The sequence below is a fragment of the Bombina bombina genome, chromosome 12, assembly GCF_027579735.1.
Source record: "Bombina bombina isolate aBomBom1 chromosome 12, aBomBom1.pri, whole genome shotgun sequence".
Classification (NCBI taxonomy): Eukaryota; Metazoa; Chordata; class Amphibia; order Anura; family Bombinatoridae; genus Bombina; species Bombina bombina.
In genome coordinates, this window is record NC_069510.1 from 110,219,011 (window position 1) to 110,242,664 (window position 23,654).

The following is a 23,654-nucleotide window of genomic DNA, read 5'->3' on the forward strand; positions in this document are numbered from 1 at the left end:
GCCCCTAAACCTGCAAGACTCGTAATACCAGCAGTAGTGAAAAAGCAGCGTTAGGACCTGTTAACGCTGCTTTTTCAGCCTAACGCAAAACTCATAATCTAGCCGCTTGTAATTACAAGACGCTGCTGTAGTGTTATAGAATATCAGCCAAATCGTAATGTTTCTTCAAGTTCTGAGAATTAGAAAAGCCTCAATATTCAGAGCTAACTTACATGGCAAGTGGGCAAAAATAAAAAGTGAAAATATATTGCAAAGTAGTTTCATTATGGATAACTAAACCTTTTATATAAAAAGCTTAAGTTGTTTTATGCTCCTGTGCCGCTCCAGGTGAGGATATAGCTGATGAGCCAAAGAGAAACAGACATACATATGTATGCTCCAATCAGTCGCCATATTCTCATTTAGAGTAGAATTAGGTTGTTCCAGAGGTGCAACTTTTGCAAGGGTTAAACACACAGTCCTAGAGGCATATTTAAGAATCGTCTTGCGGACCTGATCCGACAGTGCATGCGGAGAGCAATACGCTCTCCGCATTTAACATTGCACCAACAGCTCACAAGAGCTGCTGGTGCAACGCCGCCCCCTGCAGACTCGCAGCCAATGGGCCGCCAGCAGGGGGTGTCAATCAACCCGATCGTACTCGATCGGGTTGAATTGTTGCGATTCCTGTCCGCCTGCTCAGAGCAGGCGGACAGGGTTATGGAGCAGCGGTCTTTGTGATCGCTGCTTCATAACTGCTGTTTCTGGGGAGTCTGAAGACTCGCCAGAAACACGAGCCGTCAAGCTCCTTTCGGAGGTTGATAGATAGGCCCACTAGACTGATTGACCCCTGAGCTAAGAGTATTACAAACTCCACCCAGCATATAAACATTTCAAGGTGCTTACGTCCCTTTAACGTAGAACTTTTTTTGTATGTTTGTGAACTTGATTTTGGTATATTTGTTTTTGAATTGGGGCTGTGACATTGGCCGTTACTAGGCGTGTGTGCTTGGCGTGTGTGTGCGCACGTCTTTCCTTTTCTTGCAATAAAGGATGCAGGGAAGGCACAGAGGAAGCCTTGCATTGTCTACAATTAGGGATACAACTCTCTGTTTCCTGACTTGTGGCTTTGGCCGGGACTCGTCACACCCTGACCCTTGACCTGTCTCAACCCATTCATGATTCACCCTTACTGGGAAGTATTGACGGGAACACAGTGTTCTCTGGTGTTTCCCTAGAAGGGTACATAGAGCTAAATAAGTGTGGAGCAGACAAAGGTGCTAGGTTTCCTGCGCGAGTGAATAGATGGCGTTATGTCGATGAGTTCATTCATATAGAATTTTATTCTTCGGATCAAGGTCAATAAGACTGACGGATGTAGATTTATTTGCAAATCTCTATTGTAATATATCATAATTGCTGTGCAAACATATTGTATAGCAACTTGTATTTTACCCCCCTCCTATTTATTAGATAAGCCTGAATTCGAAAAATTACATTAGTAAACCAAATAACAGCAAAATCTAGTTAGAGTCATGAAACACTTGTAATGTAAATGTTTAATTATGCAAAGTATAACAATATATTGGGACGGATTACAAGTACTGCGCTATTTAGCGTTTTCGCTTGCATGCAAACAACGCTAGAAGTAAGCTTTTAACCCATGCATGTTTAATAAGTTGAAAGTAAATTGTTTGCTTGTGTGCGAAAGCCGACACACGCTAACTTAAAGGTACAGTCTAGTTAAAATTAAACTTTCATGATTCGGACAGGGCATGCCATTTTAAACAACTTTCCTATTTACTTTTATCATCAAATTTGCTTTGTTCCCTTGGTGGTATTTTTAAAAGCTAAACCTAGGAAGGCTCAAACTGATTTCTAAACTATTGAAAAACTTGCTCAGAGTATTTTGAAAGTTTTCACAGTTAGACAGTACTAGTTCATGTGTGTCATATAGATAGCATTGTGCTCACTCCCATGGAGTTATTTAGGAGTCTGCACTGGTTGGCTAAACTGCAAGTCTGTCAAAAGCACTAAGATAGGGGGCAGTCTGCAGAGGCTTAGATACAAGGTAATCACAGAGGTAAAACATATATTAACTGTGTTGGTTATGCAAAACTGGTGAATGGGTAATAAAGGGATTATCTATCTTTTTAAATAATACAAATTCTGGTGAAGACTGTCCCTTTAAGGACTACGGATATCGAACTTCTTCTCCCCATAATCTTCAATGGACAGCGCAAACTGAAAAACCTATCACTTATTGTTTGAGCGCTAATCTGACACCAAGTTAGACTAACTGCGCTAACCCAAAGGTAAATTTGAATATTTTACATTCCAATGTTCTCACGTAGAAGAAAATTTATTTATATATATATATATATATATATATATATATATATATATATATATATATATATATATAGGTATATACAGTATATAGGGATATCTATTTAAAAATAACTACCTTTCCCCTATGTGAAGGACATTGGAATGTGAAATATGTACAGTAAATACACAGTAAAACAGAGTATTAAATATTAAAATTGAATAAAGATTATTTTGTATGTTTTCGGGTATTTGAGTGGAAAGGGCTCCAAAGTATATATACATATGTGTATACATGTGTATTTAAGTATGTATATACACATATAAACATAAATACACATATATACATATGTATATATACATGCATACACATATTTAGACACGTATATGTATGCATATATCCAGTATAGCCCTTTCCATTCAAATACCTTATTATATACCATACACCTTTTAACCCTTAGTTATTTTTTTATACATATAATAATAATTTTTATTAGATAGTGTACGTATGAGTGTAACACTTTATTTTAATGTATTTATTGCAACTTTTTATTTAGCCCTAACTCTTTATGTGAGGTCTTCAGTCTCGCTAACCCGATGAATGCAAATTTAGTTTGCGCTCGTGTTTATTTTCAACTTTTAATATAAACGCAAGTTATATCGGGCTTGATATTTCAAGATTGCTTGTTCGCTACTTGTAATTTAGCCCTATATTGTCAATATTTATTTTATCCATTTCTCCTTTAATTTAATTCTCAAAATGATGAGTTTACCAGTTCTGAGAAGTGGAAGTGCACACTGCAGACATCACTAGACTCTCTCTGCAGCATACTTGTTCTTTACTGACCTCAGCAGAAGCAATAAGCTAATACAATAACCATGGCTAGCCCTACCTACTCCAATAATAACCCCTGATTGGCTCCTCCAAATAAGGCAATTGGTAGATGAGTATTGAAAAACAATTGCAAACAAATCAAGTGTTAATGCTTTCAAAAATATTCACATCCACCTAGTATGTTAATTTATTGCAAGAATGCAGGAATTGAATGTCCCTTTAAACGCAGGCTAATCAGGAATATCACGTGCTTTTCAGTGGGTATTTACGGGATATTTACAGGAATTCTCAGCAGCAATAAATATATAGGCCTCTAGTTATTAAGGTCTGGCGGACCTGATCCGACACTGCGGATCAGGTCCACCAGACCTCGCTGAATACGACGAGCAATACGCTCGCCGTATTCAGCATTGCACCAGCAGCTCAATTTTTCTTTGTTCTCTAAGTATCTTTATCTGAAAAAGCAGGAATGTAAACTTGGGAGCCGGACCATTTTTGGTTCAGCACCCTGGGTAGCGCTTGCTTATTGGTGGCTACATTTAGATATTTAGATGAAATTTTAACTTTGAATAAACAATCCCTTTAACTATGTGTTTAATCCCTTTACAGAGTTTAAACACATTGTTATAGAAAAGCAGCAGTGCAATAATCTAATATTGTAATGCATGGTCTTATTGCTGCTTCATGTCTCACCATGGTGATCACCTAAAAAGTACTGGGGTGTGTGACCAGTCACATTAAATGCACTACTGGGAGCTAGCTGACATATCAGGTGAGCCAATGACAGGCAAATTAGGTAATAAAAGTAAATTAGAAAGTTCATTAAAACTTCATGCTTTTGTCTGAACTGTGAAAGTTTAATTTTGACTTTACTCTCCCTTTAAATTGCTATTTCCCATGAGAGGTGGGTGGCTCAAGAGTGGAGTCTGCCCTTTGTAATGAGGGGTCACTTGTCCCTCTAGCACATAAAGGGGGGAGATGGGGCCCATCAGGGTAAACAGCTATTTAAGTGCTGCTTCAAATCATTGCTGTTTTATTAGCGGTTACTTTCATTGGTAGACCCCCCCCCCCCCTTTCAAATGCTGGCTGTAAGTGGTCTGGGGGTTGAAATATGGGTTTTCAAAGCCCTCCTTCCACCTGCTGACTTGCTAATCAGGAATTCCCTGCTTGACTTTTTATGAAATTATTTTTATTTTTTTTTAAATCATATTTATTAACACATGAACTGAGCCTGTGCAAAACGTCAACATAAAGAAATAAAAAAAAGTTTTTTTAAAGGGCCATGATGCCCAAATGTTGAAACACTTGAAAGCGATGCAGCATAGCTGTAAAAAGCTGACTAGAAACTATCACCTGAACGTCTCTATGTAAAAAAGAAAGATATTTTACCTCAAAAGTTCCTCAGTAGCCACATCCCATTGTAAAGGACTTCTAAGCAGCAAATCAGTATGTCTGTCCCGGGACAGCTAAGGGAGTGAGCTTTCGTGCACACTCATGTTATTTCCCTATTCAGTTTAAGGAAGTGTATCATGAAATCTCATGAGAGTTAAGTCAAATCTCATGAGATCACAGTAAGAGTTCATGACCTCAGCACTGCTGATGCTGATTGGCTGCTGTTCCTTTCTTCATTTTTTATTTTTTTTTACCTGCAGCTGGCAGAACTTACTCTGCTGAGCTGAGGAGATTGTGAGGTAAAATATCTTCCTTTTTTACATAAAGATGCTCAGGTGATATTTTCCTGTCAGCTTTTTACAGTTATACTGCATCAGTTTCAAGTGATTTAGCATATGTGTATTATGTCCCTTTAAGAGGTCAACACTTGACTATAAAAAGTACAAAACCCCCACAAATAGCTGCTTGAAAAGTGTTGTTTTCAGATGGCTTGGTTGGAATAATGGTGTCCTACTAGTTCCGAAATTCTTCTGCCAGTGAGGTATTGTAGGGATTTCTAACAGACCATAATAACTACATACTTCAAATCTATGTGAAATGCCACAGAAGGTTCTGTAGACGGGAATTCCCAAGAATTACAAGGAGACCTAATTCAGCCATGAACCTTTTATAGAGTTGCAAAAGTAATGAGATTCCCATGACTCCAAAATAACTTCTGCTAAGCTCATAACCACTCAGCTAAACCAGCAGCACACCTCCCTGCAGCTCCCTAAACCTGCTGCAGGGGCTTATACAATATATGCAGCTGCCTTTGTGCATCTTGTACATCACTATCCAAAGAGAAAAAAATTACAAAATTAGTTGTTTTTTTTTGTTTTGGTTTTTTTTTGGGGGGGGGGGGGGTTGAATCCATATGTCCCAGGTTTTGTTTGACTCTCACACATTTTGTGACAGTATAGCATGATTAAGGGTTAGGGCTTCATTTATGAGGCAGCGAATGCTACTTCAAGTCCCATTGTTGAAATGGAAGGTAAGAAGTGGACACGATTCGCTTTAGTAAATCTACCCCAAAGTGTTGAACCCGAAATGTTCCTGATTTGTTGTTGGACCCTCCATATATTTGCAAATAAAGGTCTGTTTAATTTGCTGGAGATTTGGACATTTCTTTGAGTACAGTAGTCTAGCCCACCACCCGCTGTTCTGTGAGGCAATAATTTCTACTATGTACCTGATGGTCGGTGTGCGCGTGTGAGTTTTATTCCTTGCAGCTCTGTTGGAGCAATAAATATGTGTTACACAGCCATTAGGAGCAGCCTCATGTGTCATGAGTAAAAGGGGCCTATAAATTGTATTCTTTACCTGACGCATGAAAGAAAAAAATTGTGTTTAGTGTCCCTTTAAGATGGAGGCCTATTTATCAAGCTTATGAAGCAGCGGTCTAAAGACCTGTCTGTCTGCTCTGAGGTAGCGGACAGACATTGCGGGAAATCAACCCAATCGATTGGCTGATTGGCCGCGAATCTGCAGGGGGTGGCTTCGCACCAGCAGTTCACAAGAACTGCTGGTGCAATGTTGAATGCGGAGAGCGTATTGCTCTCCGCATTCAGCGATGTCTGTCGGGCATGATCCGCTGATCGGATCATGTCGGACAGAGGGTTGATAAATCGGCCCCATAGCCTGTCTAATCTCTAAGCAGGCACATTGTTTGAATGCAGGTGCATGAAGCATATGTGTGTATGCTCCATGCACAGTAAAGGTATCCGCAAAATAGTAATAACGTGTACTAGAAGCATTCTTGTTAAAGGGCCACTAAACCCAAAATCTTTCTTTCATGATTCAGATAGAGAATAGAAATTTAAACAACATTACAATTTACTTCCATTATTTATTTTGCTTCATTTTTTAAATATCCTTAGTTGAAGAAAAAGCAATGCACATGGTGAGCCAATCACACGAGGCTTCTATGTGCAGCAACCAATCAGCAGCTAGTGAGCATATCTAGATATGCTTTTCATCAAAGAATATCAAGAGAATAAAACAAATTAGATAATATAAGTAAATTAGAAAGATGTTTAAAATTGCATTCTCTTTCTAAATCATAAAAGAAAAAATGTGGGTGGCATGTCCCTTTAATATGCATATACTGTATCAGAAAAAAATCCTTATTTAAAAATTAAATAAAGATGGCTTTATTTTAAATATGGATAGCTATAAATAAAAATCATTTATATTAAAACTAGCTACAACTAACGAATGAGAAACAATCTCAATTTCTTTTCTTTTTCATGTAAGTCTCGATTATATTTCATTAATAAAAAATGTATTTAAAAAAAAAATAGCTACAACTAGTCATATTTTGTTTTTGTGCATTCAAAATATGGTACTGAGGTATTGATAACGGCCGCTGATAGTTAATAATCTAAGCTAAATCCAGTACCATTCCCCCATCATTTGGTATTATTCTTTACCGCCTCTATTGGATGTCTGTCCCATGAAACAACCACCCATTCTGTTAAGAAGTACTTCTACAGACTAGTCCTGAACCTACCACCCTCTGACGTGAGATCATGACCTCTTGTTCTGATGCTTTATATAAAAGCACTGTCTTTGGCCCTTGCAAATGCCCCTCTCTCCTAAGTGTCATGTCTAGTTTACACTTTAACTAATTTTATTCCATCCAGCTGTCTGTGACTCTGTAGTGACTATCATATTGCACACAGGCCAGGAGTTACCTTTATATGAGTGTGAGATCAGCATAGCAGGTGAAAGACATTCCACAGCACAAATGGTAAATGATTTTTGCTTTATGATTTGGAATATGGGTTCACATTATGTTCCAGGTCTCTTTGGGAACAAAAGGGTTAATGTGAGTTTGCCCTCCCACTGGGCAACACCAACCTGTGGTTTTGCCACTGGAGTGGCCTTCCTGATAAGAACCGTTTCACAAACTGAAATGCATCAAACTAGCTGACATTTCCGTTCATATCTCATCAGAGGTGCAATGCATTTCAGCACTCTCTGGCAGACAAAGGGTTAAGAAAACTGTGACATTCTGACCCTGTGATATTTTCACATCATTCAAGTGAGGCTTCTAACATTTCAACGGCGCACACTGTTTTCAAGACATCTCAATAGTAAATGTTATGATGGTGTCACTCACTGGTTTCATCATTGGAACATTAGTAGTTATGTATAATGCTCACACATTACTAGTGCTGTAGGAAGATCATTTGTTTATATTAGTTACAAGTTTCAAGTGGTTTGATAAATCTTCTATTTCCCCCGTATATAATCTGGGTGCAACAGTTTTGGATTTATTTAATCTGGGACTGACCCTCTGCACAATAAGGAGACACTGTAGTCAGCTCTGCAAAATGTATTTCAGGTGCTTGGATTTTTTTAAATTTTGTTTTTGGAAAACTCAATTTCTTTTTCAAGCAAACCAGAGTAAATGTTGCTCTTTTATATGCATGCCAGACAGTAAAATGTCCATTGAAAGCTAAAATGGTGTTAATGTTTTAATGTAATTGTGATTAGAACACTGTTATATTCCACAGAGCCATTGGCTGCACACTCTAGTGACCTATTTATAACTGTCCCTAATTGGCCACAACAGAGAAGGTAACCTAAGTTACAACATGGCAGCTCCCATTATTTTATAGACACTAAGTGGGAGATTTATTAAAGTGCGAGCGGACATGATACGATGAAGCGTATCATGTCCGCTGCACATTGATAAATGCCGACAGCATACGCTGTCTGCATTTATCATTACACAAGCATTTCTTGTGAAATGTTTATGCAATGCCGCAAATTTGCGGCCAATCAGCCGCTAGCAGGTGGTGTCAATCATCCTGATCATATCCAATCAGGCTGATTGCTGTCCGCCGGCTCAGAGGTGGGGGACGAGTTAAGGAGCAGCGGTCTTTAGACCGCTGCTGTTTAACTCCTGTTTCATACGAGGCATGATAAATCGACCCTATGTTATTACATATTCTTTTTATGCATTTGTTGTTTATACAGTTATTTTGTTTTTAATATTCCTTTAAGAAAATATGAACAGAGCTGATAGCCAGTGTGGTTCTTTATCCGCCATCAGCATCTTTGTATCTGTGTATGACTTCAGTGCACAGACAGTACATAATGACACATTACGGCTGTGATCTAGGACAGTGATTTTTAACCTTTTTTTTTTTTTTTTGCCGTGGCACACTTTTTTACATTAAAAAATCCTGTGGCACACCACCATCCCAAAATTTAAAAAAGAAATCACACATTGTAGCCTAATACAGCATATATATATATATATACACATACACACAAACACACACATACTGTATGTATTGTGCTGTTATGCCATGCCTCCTACAAACTACCCCTGCACTGGGAGTAAAAAACAAGCAAAGTTTAAAAAATATGTCACACTGTTGTCAGTCTGCTGTGGCACACCTGAGGATCTCTCACGGCACACTAGTGTGCCACGGCACACTGGTTGAAAAACACTGATCTAGGACATGTGCAGTTGTGCTTTAATATGATCAGATGAATCAGTAAGTGTGAGCGGTGTGGTCTGATTTGTAACTCTGCCTCTCGTTCTCTTCCAGCGCCTGTAACAGCCAGGATCCGGGGTACGACTACGTCAAGGTAAGATTTGATCTGCTTTTACTTCCTGTTTGTGTGACCGCCCTGCTGACTTGCAGTGCCGGGCTTTAAATGCAGCATGTGCAGGCAACTGGCCTATGTCCCTGCAGGCACATAAACTTCTCTATTACTTCCTAGCTAGGGAGGCGTTCTATCTACCCAGGGCAGTTATTGTGGTAACCGTTTCATGCTGCCATTAACCCCTCATTGTCAGAGAGGTCTACAATATCTTGTGCTGCTCTCTGGTAGCCAGAATGTTGCTAAGGCTCTGCTTGTTCTGTGGCATTATGCTTACACAATATTTCAGCAACGCTATTGACATTTGTAATGCGCCATTTTTAACTGTGCTGTTTTGGCATCAGTATTTCAATAGTATAAGGGGTCTATTTATTATAGTGCGGACGGACATGATACGATGTAGCGTATCATGTCCGCCGCACATCAATAAATGCCGACAGCACACGCTGTCGGCATTTATCATTGCACCAGCAGTTCTTGTGAACTGCTGGTGCAATGCTACCCCCTACAGATTCGCAGCCAATCGGCCGCTAGCAGGGGGTGACAATCAACCCAATCGTATTCGATCGTGTCGATTTCAGTCCGCCGCCTCGGAGCAGGCGGTCAGGTTATGAAGCTTGATAAACTGACCCCCTAAGTGTCAGTAGGTGTCGGCGCCCGTGTATCTGCACTTGACCATTTAGCCATGTGCCATAAAGCTACCACTTGTAGGAAATGCTAATATTACTTTAGGTGTTTGGTGTTTTTAGATCCTCCATCGGTTTTTCTTTTATACTGTATTTTTTGCATTATTGACAAGAATTGCAGCATATGGATAAATAACTTTATCATATAATTAGTTATTGTTAGCAATGCCACCCTAGGGTTTCGGCAGTGATGTCACCATGGCCATTGTAGGACCATTACAATCTGTTGGAGCTCTTTCTAATAGGTTTAAGGGACACTGCAATAAAATCACGCCTTGACGTGTTATAGCATTATGGGGTTGATTAAAATCTTTTTCTTCTTTTTGTTAGATAACAATTTCAGCCGGTATTATCAGTTTGTTTTGCAAATGCACAAAATCAATGTGAGCTTTGGGTTCTTGTTAATAAGCCGTTGTCTGGGGGTTTATTAAATCATTTTAGCTGTGAAATAAGTTACAAATGATCCCGTTAATGTGTCGATAATTATCAAGAACTTGGATTGTGATCAGTAAAGCAGGACCATTTTTTTGCAAAACCTATAATAAAAAAAGTACTGCCGGAAAACAGTAACAATAGCTGATTGTGGTTGCATCAACACAAACACAGAAAAAGGCTCATCAGCAGCCATTAAAGGGACACAAAAGTTAACATTAAAGGGATAGTCTAGTCAACATTAAACTTTCACGATTCAGATAGAGCAGAAATTTTAAGCAACTTTCTAATTTACTTCGATTATCAATTTTTCTTCGTTCTCTTTCTATCTTTTATTTGAAAAAGCAAGAATGTAAGCATAGGAGCCGGCTCATTTTTGGTTCAGCATCTGGGTAGCGCTTGCTGATTGGTGTCTAAATGTAGCCACCAATCAGCAAGCGCTACCCAGCTGCTCTGGATCTGACTTTTCAACAAAGAATACCAAGAGAAGGAAGCAAAATTGGTGACAGAAATAAATTGGAAAGCCTCTTACAATACATGCTCTATTTAAGACTTTCAGATCCCCCCTGTGTTTAAGCCCTGTGTGCAGTTGAGGTAATGCGCTGCAGCTACGGAATGGATTTTACAAATGACTTACCGTTAGAGCCGCTAGCTGTTAAAATAAAGCCATCCAGCAGTTTATAGAGCTGGCAGAGTTTTGCTTTGCGCTCTTCAGACTATGGCGGTGGAAGGCTCCTTTCAGCATTCAAGTCTATAGGATATAACAAATGATAGATTGTGCATAATTTACAATAAAGTCGCTAATTGCTTTTGCATTATATACAGTCGGTAATGCCCTTTACAACTGGTATTTCAAAATGCGGAACTCGTTTAAAACATGTAAAATATGCATACATTCAATAAATAATATAAATAATTAAAGGGAAATTAAATACTCAACACATTTTATAAGCATAGTCAAGAGTGCCGCCATGTTGAGATAAAGGGGTAGATGTATTAAATGTCGGATGGACATGATCCGCTTTGCTGTCGGCATTTAACATTGCACAAGCATTTCTGGTGAAATGCTTGTGCAATGCCGCCCCCTGCACATTCGCGGCCAATCGGCCACTAGCAGGGGTTGTCAATCACCATGATCGTATCTGATCGGGATGATTGCAGTCTGCCACTTCAGAGGTGGCGGAGAAGTTAAGGTTCAGCGGTCTTACGGGAGTAGATTGCAGCATCCATTGCTTAACAAATCTTCCCCCTGGCGTTCACTACATTACAGTGCTGACCTATTTGCACGTGCGCAGTAACTCTCCTTCAGATACCTGCGGTGTAACCTAGGTTCCATAATGGGAGGTGCATAAAAACAACAAAAATCAGGATACTGTGTAAAAATCGGACGTCTCCGACATAAATTGCTAAAATGAAAACGATAATATTGTTGCCACCATAGGGGAATAAAGTCTGATGTAATTCTGGAGAAATAAACAGGGGCCCCCAAAAAAGAGTCTCTAAGAACTAAATCCAGATTCCTGGTAGGACTAAATACGTATTACCTTCCTTCCAAGTGCTGTCTTTGGTTCAAACGGCTTTCAAACTTACACCTCCGTGAAGGCGCGTGTGTGGCTGGTGACGTCACAGAACGTGGGCGCTGTCTCCAAGCTGGGGTCCTATTGGTCAGGACCGTTCTATTGCAGGAGATAGCGGCCGCTATATTGCAGAAGAAAACAAAAGTGAAGTATCCGCTCTTAGTACAATTGTGCACGCAGGATAAACTGACAATGTTGTCTCGTTGTAGATGCCTTGCAGCAGCCTTATGAAAGCCTTGAACTTGTTTCAATGAGTTCCGGATTTTTTTGGCTGGTTTAGGCTCTGTATTTCAATGTCCAAGCCGTATCAGGGACAGTCTCTGTCTCAGCACAATCTCAATATTCTTCTTGAGAGTAATCCAAAATAAAATGTAGCATAGGAGAGCTGTGGCTCTATCATCAACGCGTTTCTCCCTCTTACAGGGCTTTTTCTTGAATTTATTTTTTATTTTTTTCCCTATTGTTAGGGACTATACACAGGTGAAGGTTGTAAGCATGAAACCAATGATGGTTAACAAGTCTAACCAACATGCTCTGAAACGTTAAATTTTCTCTCAACATTACCAAATTGCTGGATGAAATGGGTATAGGGTTATGCTTAAAGTGATCAGATATTTAAAAAAAAGGTGCTAAACTCACCCTGAATGAGCCGTCGCACATCACTAAACTCAGCGGCTCTGGCCGCATACAGCAGATCGCTCTTCTACCAATGAGGTGACTCTTGCACCTCTATCTAAACCAATAGCCGTGCGTGCATACAGAACACTGTCAGCTGACATGCACTGCTATTGGTTTAGAGGTGCAAATGTCACCTCATTGAAGGAGAGCGATGTGCCGTGGGCGGCCGGAGCTGTTGAGTTTAGCTATGTACAGCAGCTCATTTAGGGTGAGTTTAGCACCTTTTTAAATTATCTGATCACTTAAACACGACTTTATTGTTAGTGATGGTAAATCCTAGCGTATGTTAAATCCTCAGATTTACCATTACTTTAACACTTGATGCAATTTTTGTGCGGCTATAAATCAGAATGAGGAAGCATTTAAAAACTGAAACTCCTACACTTTACACCATTTGAATAATCTAACTCTTAACACCAACTAAACAATCTATGCTTTACACCATTTGAATAATCTAATGCTTCACACCATCTAAATAATCTAATGCTTTACACCATTTGAATAATCTAATACTTTACACCATTTGAATAATCTAATGCTTTACACCATATAAATAATAATCTAATGTTTAACACCATCTGAATAATCTAATATTTTACACCAGGCGAATAATTTTAGATTGTTCAAATGGTGTAAAATAATAGATTATTTGGATGGTGTAAAACTTTAGATTATTCAGACGGTGTAAAGTAATAGATTAGTCGGCTGGTGTAAAGTATTAGATTATTCGGTTGGTGTAAAGTATTAGATTATTCAGATGGTGTAAAGCATTAGATTATTCAGATGGTGTTAAGAATTAGATTATTCAGATGGTGTTAAGCATTAGATTATTCGGTTGGTGTAAAGTATTAGATTATTCAGATGGTGTAAAGCATTAGATTATTCAGATGGTGTAAAGTATTAGATTATTCAGATGGTGTAAAATATTAGATTATTCAAATGGTGTAAAGCATTAGATTATTTAGATGGTGTAAAGTATTAGATTATTCAGATGGTGTAAAGTATTAGATTTTCCATCTGAATAATCTAATACTTTACACCATCTAAATAATCTAATGCTTTACACCATTTGAATAATCTAATACTTTACACCATCTGAATAATCTAATACTTAACACCATCTGAATAATCTAATACTTAAAGGGACATTAAACACTTTGAGATAATTATATAAAATTATAAATTGTATATATGAAAGAGACTCTACAATATACTTTTATTATTTATTTTGTCCCCTCTTCCTGTAATTCCATTCTGAAATTGTAAGATTTTCAATTCCTGTTAGAAATGGTAGTGCAGAACACTGTTATATTCCACACAGCCATTGGTTGCACACTCTAGTGACCTATTTATAACTGTCCCTAATTGTCCACAGCAGATAAAGTAACCTAAGTTACAACATGGCAGCTCCCATAGTTTACACTTATTTTCTCAATATTTAAACGTCCAATAAAACTTTAAAAATACATCTACGTGTTATTCTTAGATTAATCTTTCCTTTGAATGCATCATTCTATCTAGCATTTATTTAGTGTTTAATGTCCCCTTAACACCATCTGAATAATCTAATGCTTAACACCATCTGAATAATCTAATGCTTAACAACATCTAAATAATCTTATAGTTTACACCATCTGAATAATCTAATGCTTTACACCATCTGAATAATCTAATGCATTACACCATCTAAATAATCTAATGCTTAACAACATCTAAATAATCTTATAGTTTACACCATCTGAATAATCTAATGCTTTACACCATCTGAATAATCTAATGCATTACACCATCTAAATAATCTAATGCTTAACAACATCTAAATAATCTTATACTTTACACCATCTGAATAATCTAATGCTTTACACCATCTGAATAATCTAATGCTTTACACCATCTGAATAATCTAATGCTTTACACCATCTGAATAATCTTATACTTTACACCATCTGAATAATCTAATGCATTACACCATCTGAATAATCTTATACTTTACACCATCTGAATAATCTAATGCTTTACACCATCTGAATAATATAATACTTTACACCATCTGAATAATCTTATACTTTACACCATCTGAATAATCTAATGCTTTACACCATCTGAATAATCTAATGTTTTGCACCATCTGAATAATCTAATGCTTAACACCATCTGAATAATCTAATGCTTTACACCATCTGAATAATCTAATGCTTTACATCATCTGAATAATCTAATGCTTTACACCATCTGAATAATCTTATACTTTACACCATCTGAATAATCTAATGCATTACACCATCTGAATAATCTTATACTTTACACCATCTGAATAATCTAATGCTTTACACCATCTGAATAATATAATACTTTACACCATCTGAATAATCTTATACTTTACACCATCTGAATAATCTAATGCTTTACACCATCTGAATAATCTAATGTTTTGCACCATCTGAATAATCTAATGCTTAACACCATCTGAATAATCTAATGCTTTACACCATCTGAATAATCTAATGCTTTACATCATCTGAATAATCTAATGCTTTACACCATCTGAATAATCTAATGCTTTACATCATCTGAATAATCTAATGCTTAACACCATCTGAATAATCTAATGCTTAACACCATCTGAATACTCTAATGCTTAACACCATCTGAATAATCTAATGCTTAACACCATCTGAATAATCTAATGCTTTACATCATCTGAATAATCTGCTTTACATCATCTGAATAATCTAATGCTTTACACCATCTGAATAATCTAATGCTTTACACCATCTGAATAATCTAATGCTTAACACCATCTGAATAATCTTATACTTTACAGCAGCCGAATATTCACTAAATAAAGAATCTAACACTTTACAGCAGTCGAATAATCGAACACTGGAAATCTGTGCATTTAACCTCATGAAAAGGGACTAAACACATAGGTAAAGTCCAGTGTAAAAGCCACAAGTATTAGAGCTACTTAGCAGGACATGGTTGGTGATTAGTGGAGTGATGCAGTAAATGCCGCTCCCGATTGGCTCACCGCCCTCCTCAGTAGCTACAATTCTTGTGGCTCTCAGGTGTAAATTTATTTATAAAACAGTTAAATAGATCGTTTTAATGAAGTAAATCATGCAATTTTTGAATTAAAATATATATTTAACCCTTTGCAGGGTTTTTACACGTGATTACATGCAAGAATTTGTGCACTATAACTTAACTATAGTTCTAAATCTGTTTTAAACCTGCCCCAATCCCTAACCCTTAACACAGTCCCTAACGCTCACCATTGTTCCTAAATCTAACTACAATCCCATTATTAACCATGATCATTAACCCTAACTACAGTCCCTAACCTTAACCAAGGTGCCTGATCCTAACACAATCCCTAACCTAAGCCATGATCACTAATCCTTATACAATCCCTAACCTTAACCATGATCCCTAATCCTTACACAATCTCTAACCCAAACCATAATCCCTAATCTTTACACAATCCCTTACCATGATCCCTTATCCTTACACAATCCCTAACACAAACCATGATCCCTAATCCTTACACAATCCCTTACCATGATCCCTTATCCTTACACAATCCCTAACCCAAACCATGATCCCTAATCCTTACACAATCTCTAACCTAAACCATAATCCCTAATCTTTACACAATCCATAACCATGATCACTAATCCTTACATAATCCCTAACCCAAACCATGATCACTAATCCTTATACAATCCCTAACCTTAACCATGATCCCTAATCCTTACACAATCCCTAACCCAAAAACCATAATCCCCAATCTTTACACAATTCATAACCATGATCACTAATCCTTACATAATCCCTAACCCAAGCCATGATTACTAATCCTTATACAATCCCTAACCTTTACCATGATCCCTAATCCTTACACAATCCCTAACCCAAAAACCATAATCCCCAATCTTTACACAATTCATAACCATGATTACTAATCCTTACATAATCCCTAACCCAAGCCATGATTACTAATCCTTATACAATCCCTAACCTTTACCATGATCCCTAATCCTTACACAATCCCTAACCCAAAACATAATCCCTAATCTTTACACAATCCATAACCATGATCCCTAATCCTTACACAATCCCTAACCCAAACCATAATCACTAATCGTTATACACACCCTAACCTTAACCATGATCCCTAATCCTTACACAATCCCTATCCCAAACCATGATCACTAATCCTTATACACACCCTAACCTTAACCATGATCCCTAATCCTTACACAATCCCTAACCCAAACCATGATCACTAATCCTTACACAATCCCTAACCCAAACCATGATCACTAATCCTTATACACACCCTAACCTTAACAATGATCCCTAATCCTTACACAATCCCTAACCCAAACCATGATCACTAATCTTTATACAATCCCTAATTTTAGCCATGATCCATAATCCTTACACAATCCTTTACCATGATCCCTAATCCTTACACAATCCTGTACCATGATCCCTAATCCTTACACAATCCCTTACCATGATCCCTTATCCTTACACAATCCCTAACCCAAACCATGATCCCTAATCCTTACACAATCCCTAATCATGATCCATAATCCTTACACAATCCCTAATCATGATCCCTAATCCTTACACAATCCCTAACCCAACCCATGATACGTAATCATTACACAATCCCTAAACCAAACCATGATCCCTAATCCTTATACAATCCCTAATCTTTACACAATCCCTAACCATGATCCCTAATCTTTACACAATCCCTAACCCAAACCATGATCCCTAATCTTTACACAATTGCTAACCATGATCCTTAATACTTGCATAATCCCTAACCATTATCCCTAATCCTTACACAATCCCTTACCATGATCTCTAATCCTTATACAATCCCTAATCCAAACCATGATCCCTAATCTTTTCACAATCCCTAACCATGATCACTAATCCTTATACAATCCCTAACCTAAACCATAATCCTCAATCCTTACACAATCCCTAACTCCTAATCTTTATACAATTCCTAATCCAAACCGTGATCCCTAACCCTAAGCATGATCACTAATCCTTACACAATCCCTAACCTTAACCATGATCCCTAATCCTTACACAATCCCTAACCATGATCCCTAATCCTTATACAATCCCTAATCCAAACCATGATCCCTAATATTTTCACAATCCCTAACCATGATCACTAATCCTTATACAATCCCTAACCTAAAGCATAATCCTCAATCCTTACACAATCCCTAACTCCTAATCCTTATACAATTCCTAATCCAAACCATGATCCCTAACTCTAAGCATCCTTACACAATTCCTAACCCTAAGCCTGATCCCAAATCCTTACACAATCTTTAACCCTAACCATAATCCCTACACAATCCCTAACCATGATCCCTAATCCTTATATCATCACAAACCATAATCCCTAATCTTTACACAATCCCTAATCCTAACCTCTAATCCTTATACAATTCCTAGCCCAAACCATGATCCCCAATCCTTACACAATTCCTAACCCTAAGCCTGATCCCAAATCCTTACACAATCCTTAACCCTAACCATAATCCCTACACAATCCCAAACCATGATCCCTAATCCTTACACAATCCCTAACCATGATCCCTAATCCTTATACAATCCCTAACCATGATCCCTAATCCTTACACAATCCCTAACCCAAACCATGATCCCTAATCCTTACACAATCCCTAACCCAAACCATGATCCCTAATCCTTACACAATCCCTTACCATGATCCCTAATCCTTACACAATCCCTAAACTAAACCATGATCCCTAATCCTTACACAATCCCTAACTATGATCCCTAATCCTTACACAATCCATAACCCTAAACAATTATCCCTAATCCTTACACAATCCCTAACCATGGTCCCTAGCCTTCCCACAATTTCTAGCTCTTACAACATCCCTAACCACAATCCCTAGCCCTTACCACGATCTCTAGCCATATATATATATATATATATATATATATATATATATATATATATATATATATATATATATATATATTGTACCAAAATACCATCAGATATGTGTAGAAATATGTATATTGGATAAATAGAACATATTCTTCTATTTGAAGAACATTGGAATGTGAAATATTCATATTGGTTATGGCACTTGAGAATATGGGATCGGGTTTGCACAAAAGTAGGTTTTTTCCCCCCACTTTTTTTGCTCCATTGACGTCTATGGGGGAATATGTTTAGGCGATTATAATATTAGAAGTTCTGCTTTTTGTCTGCATTGGGTATAGCGTGCATACGAAAACTTTTTACTTTCAACTTGTAATAGGAGCGCTACCCAACGCAGTCGCACGCAAAAACCTTCTAGCGGAGTTACTGCTCCAATTGTAATGTGCTAGCAGACAGTGTTCCCAGCCTAACCACCCTCATTTGGGACTAGCCAGGAAGTGTTTATTATTGCACAAGCAAAAAACGCTTGCAGCCCACCGCCCTTGCTCTCACACAACCAATCTCATGACAGCATGGTATAAGTCCGCCAGTAGCATAGAAATAACACTACTGGTCCTCAACAGGCTGCTGTTACATTCAGTTATGAATTTCACAGCTGTTCCATTCCATGAGACATCATTTGAATTAAAAAATTATGTTGTATTAAAGACCGATAACAAAACCTAGTTAAACACCTGATAAAGAAAAACTATTAAAAACAAGCGAATTCTCATGTAGGTTATCTCTGAGGCTAAAGCTACGCTGCTTAAAGGGACATAAAACAGGTTGAGATCTGTGCATAGCCTAAAATTAAGTAAAAATAGTTTGCATAAAAAAATTGTTTAAAAATTGCTGGCAAGTATTTTAAAATCATTTTCAAAAATAAGCAAAATGAATTACATAGCTAAGCTGCCTGGAGCAGCCAACTCTACCCCCCTTATCAGTGTTTAGACACAGGCATTGTATTTTAACAGCTTCTAGGCCTGCTCCAGCAGATAATCCCTATGCACTTTTGCATTCTACTAAAACAACAATAGATATAGATACAGCCATAGAAGATAATGTGTGTGGAGAGTTAGAGCTTTACAATTCAGAAACTAAAAAGAAAGGGTTAATGGCAAAGCGCTGCAATATAAATTTGCATGTTAAGTCATTAAAGTACATATTATATTATATTATATTATTCTCTATCCCAACTTGTTTTATGTCCCTTTAAGTTAATGCAACAATGTGCAACCAATTTGTTCAGTATTGAAGATGACTTCTTATGTATTTTATGCAGTTTTTAATTTCATCATTAATATCAATTAATTAATAATTTCACATCATTGTAAGTCATTTTATAATGAACATATTTAAGCCCACAAAAAGAGATGGAAAGGTCAAAATTTAAATGTGCATGGGGCTTTTTAGTTTTAAATAGAAGCATTTATATAATATACTTAGTAAGCAAAAAACATTGTAACAAAATGTACTGCTGTTTTTCAGCGGCATACACACATAGAGATGTCGGTGGTGCGTATTGTGCTTGTGAAGACTTAATTTGCGTCATACAACCCACTGCTGACTCTATGAGAAAATGTAGTTTTTGAATACTGGTGCACAGCCCTCACAGCATATGTGCGTATGCCGCTGAATAACACTAATAACGTTTACTAGAAGCATTTTTGCTAATAGAAGTATATTGTAAAAATGCTTATATTTAAAATTGAAATGCCCCCACACATTTCAATTCTGACCTTTCTATCCCTTTAATAAATATTTAGACTAAACATGTGCACAGACTTCTTTCTTCAAACAACAAAGAAATGCCATTGAAACAAGGTCTATAGTGTAGTTCTATTTTAAAAAAAGTCCAACAATCCTTTAAAAGGCTGTGAAAACAAGAATGTTTTCAAATCAATTTGAAAAGCATTGACTAATTGTCCCCATGTAAGGTATAGGTGGAGTTTTCTCGCACAGTAGGTTTTCAATAGATTTGGAATGGGTCTGAATTCTAAAACCACATGAAATCCCTATGCACAAGACATTCTGATTACTTGATATAAACCCATAGTTCATTTATTTAATAAAAAAAGTTCTGTAACAAATTAATTTAGTTTTACACTAGAATGTTGTTGTTTTTTTACAATTTTACGATTACAATTGCGGTACACATTTGCACTTCCGCAAGCGCGTTTTTGGCACTTAAAATTCTATTTGAATGTGCTTGCCCCTTTTTGCGCATATTACAGATCGCAAGTAAAAATGATGTTCCTTCATGGTCGCGACTTTATGTTTAAAATAATAAATACGAAGTTGCATTCTAAATCCCCATAGACTTTAATGGAACCTTGTTTGGAACTCAAAATGTCACTGCTGCCAGCTCGTACTAACAGTGCAGGATAACATATTTCTATACATATGTATATCTGTATTTATATGTGTATCTATCTATCTATCTATCTATCTATATATATATATATGTAAATACATACATATATATATATATATATATATATATATATATATATATATATATATATATATATATACACACACATATAAATACATACATATACAGTATATTTATATTAGATACAGATAGATAGATAAACAGACCGACAGATAGCGATAGATAGATAGATAGATAGATAGATACAGACAGATATAGATCAATATAGATAGCTAGAAATATATACAGATAGATATAGATAGGTACAGATAGATAGACAGACAGACAGATAGTTAGAGAGATAGATACATACAGATAGATAGATATAGACAGATAGATAGACAGATATAGACAGCTATATAGATACAGATAGATAGATTGTTAGATAGATATATATATATAGATAGATAGAGGGAGTGATATAGGTGATATAGAGAGATAGATAGATATGAACAGATAGAAAAATATATAGATTGATAGATAGAGATAGATAGGTACAGATATATATAGATAAATAGATAGTATAGATAGATCTAAGAAATAGACAGACAATACTGTGTAAGTAGTTTGGGATAATTTCCCCTAAGCATCCTGAGCTGTGTGACATTAACACCTAGTTTGAGAATTATTGTCACTTTACCTAGGTGATCCCAGTGACCTCATATCCCTTCCCTGCCCCCACCAGCCCTAGATAAGAGGGTCTCCTCATTCATACAAGGGAATCACACACCCTCCGTCCCTGCACTAAACTCAAGTAAAGGGGGAGGCAGGGAACTGGGAGATGAGAGCGGAGGAGGGGAGGGAAGAGGGGGAATTGTACCAGTGGGCTCCTCCCATGATGCTCTTGACAAGGGATGAGGTAATGCCTGAAACCTCAGCCTGCAGTTCAGCATCAGCACCAGCGAGCAGGCTTAGCACAGACACAGCAGATAGCACAGTGCGAGCAGCAAGCACAGGGGAAGGTGGCAGTCTTGGAATTACCTTTATACATTGGATGGAGGATTCCTTTTCACCATGACAGAAAGGTGCAGCTTATGGAGTGCGCTTTCGGCCGCAGCATGCTGCTTCTACCGGGGGTCGTTCATGCAGGTGCAGGTAAGGGAGACCTGACATGACTTTTATTTGTGCCCACTCTGCCTGGTATGGTTAACTCTCTGGTTGCTGTCACGTGCATCTGTAGTGTAGCTTTAACTCATTCATCTCCAAGGATTAACCCTTTCAAAAACTAACAACCTCTGTGGCATAGGTGTATAAGTGTATAAAATCTGTCTTAAGGAAAGTAACAATAATACAGCAAACCTACAAAAGCAGAGTGTGGTGCACAAGCTAAGTAATGCATGTGAGTAGTGAAGTTATTAACATGCAGAGATTCCTTCTTATGTCACAGGAGGGAAGATAAAAGTGACATTTGCTTGGCATCTACCTGCAGAATTATACACAGGGTGTTGTAGCTAGACAAGAATGGCCGCATCCGGTGTGGTCGCCAGTGGCGACCGGTACAGTGAGTGTGGCTAGTCAGCATGCTGGTACACATATACATGTGTTCTGCAATCACACATGTTCAGTGTTATCACGTGTGTCTCTGTACACGTACACAGGCTACATGATAACACGGAATATGTGGATATGTCACACATCTGTAAGAAGCTGCACAAGCCATGCTATTAACTCCTTAATGTCCAACTGCTACATCTGGTAAAACACACATTTATGAACATTAAGGTAGAAACTGAGCCCATTGTTGTTGAGGAAAAAAAATACATGGTAAAATATTTAGTGTTTGTAGCTCAATAATTAAAACATATTATAGAAGATGGCTAAAGTCTTCCCTGGGATCTTATTGTGATTGGTGAGAGATTGTAAGTTCTTTGGAACGGGAATCCACATGTAGCTAACACCAGTAACTGCTATGCATTTTATTGATGTCCCTGTATGTCACCGAGCCTGTGCAATAAAGTGCATGTCATAGGCAGCTTTTATTTTTGGCAAGATGTGTGTTTTAAGGACACTGTGGCACATTAAGGGTTAAAGAGGATGGGCGAGGGAGCAATATATATGAATGACTGGGTGTTGCTGTAGTGACGGCAGCATCTCTGCACCTCCACCAATAACAGCCTACCTAGATAAGGGAGCAATGACATCATTTTTAGCCAATGATAAAGCAGGGAGGAAATGCAGCACCCTTCTATAGAATGATGCTCTGAACCCAAAAATAAATCAGGAGTGGGTGCAGAAATGAATTTGTTTGCAGATCATATAGGGTTAGGTGATTTATATAACTATCAAGAACTGCAGTTTGATGGGTAATAACTGTTGTAAAAAATAGATTTATTTTTTATTTTTTTTGCCATTGATGAAACCACACAGCCAATAAAATGGTTACTTCTGGATTTTCACCTTCATCTGTGAAAGGGTTAAATGACAAATTCCTGTGTCACCAATCCAGTGCTGTAAAACTGACCTTCAACATTTTGAAATATTATAATAATAATAATATAATAATATTATAAGTCTAAATTAAAGCGGTCTATTTTGAAACTAACTGTATGTGCGTGTTTGCGTTATTCTGCTCTGTTGGATATAAGGTGATTGGCTAAAAAGCAAAACTCCAGAAGCTCTATTAATAGATTGTTTGTAACCAGAGGTCACAATTTAAAGC

The 23,654-nt window shown here is 37.4% G+C and overlaps 1 protein-coding gene across 2 annotated transcripts in view; it reads left to right on the top strand.

Moving 5' to 3' along the window:
- SH2D3C (SH2 domain containing 3C) overlaps positions 1 to 23,654 on the top strand; it is a 166,626-nt gene that overhangs the window by 117,885 nt on the left and 25,087 nt on the right. For both annotated transcript variants that reach the window (XM_053695909.1, XM_053695910.1), the window contains one exon: positions 9,139 to 9,178. In XM_053695909.1, coding sequence (XP_053551884.1) covers positions 9,139 to 9,178 — 40 coding nt within the window. The remainder of the gene's footprint in view (positions 1 to 9,138; positions 9,179 to 23,654) is intronic.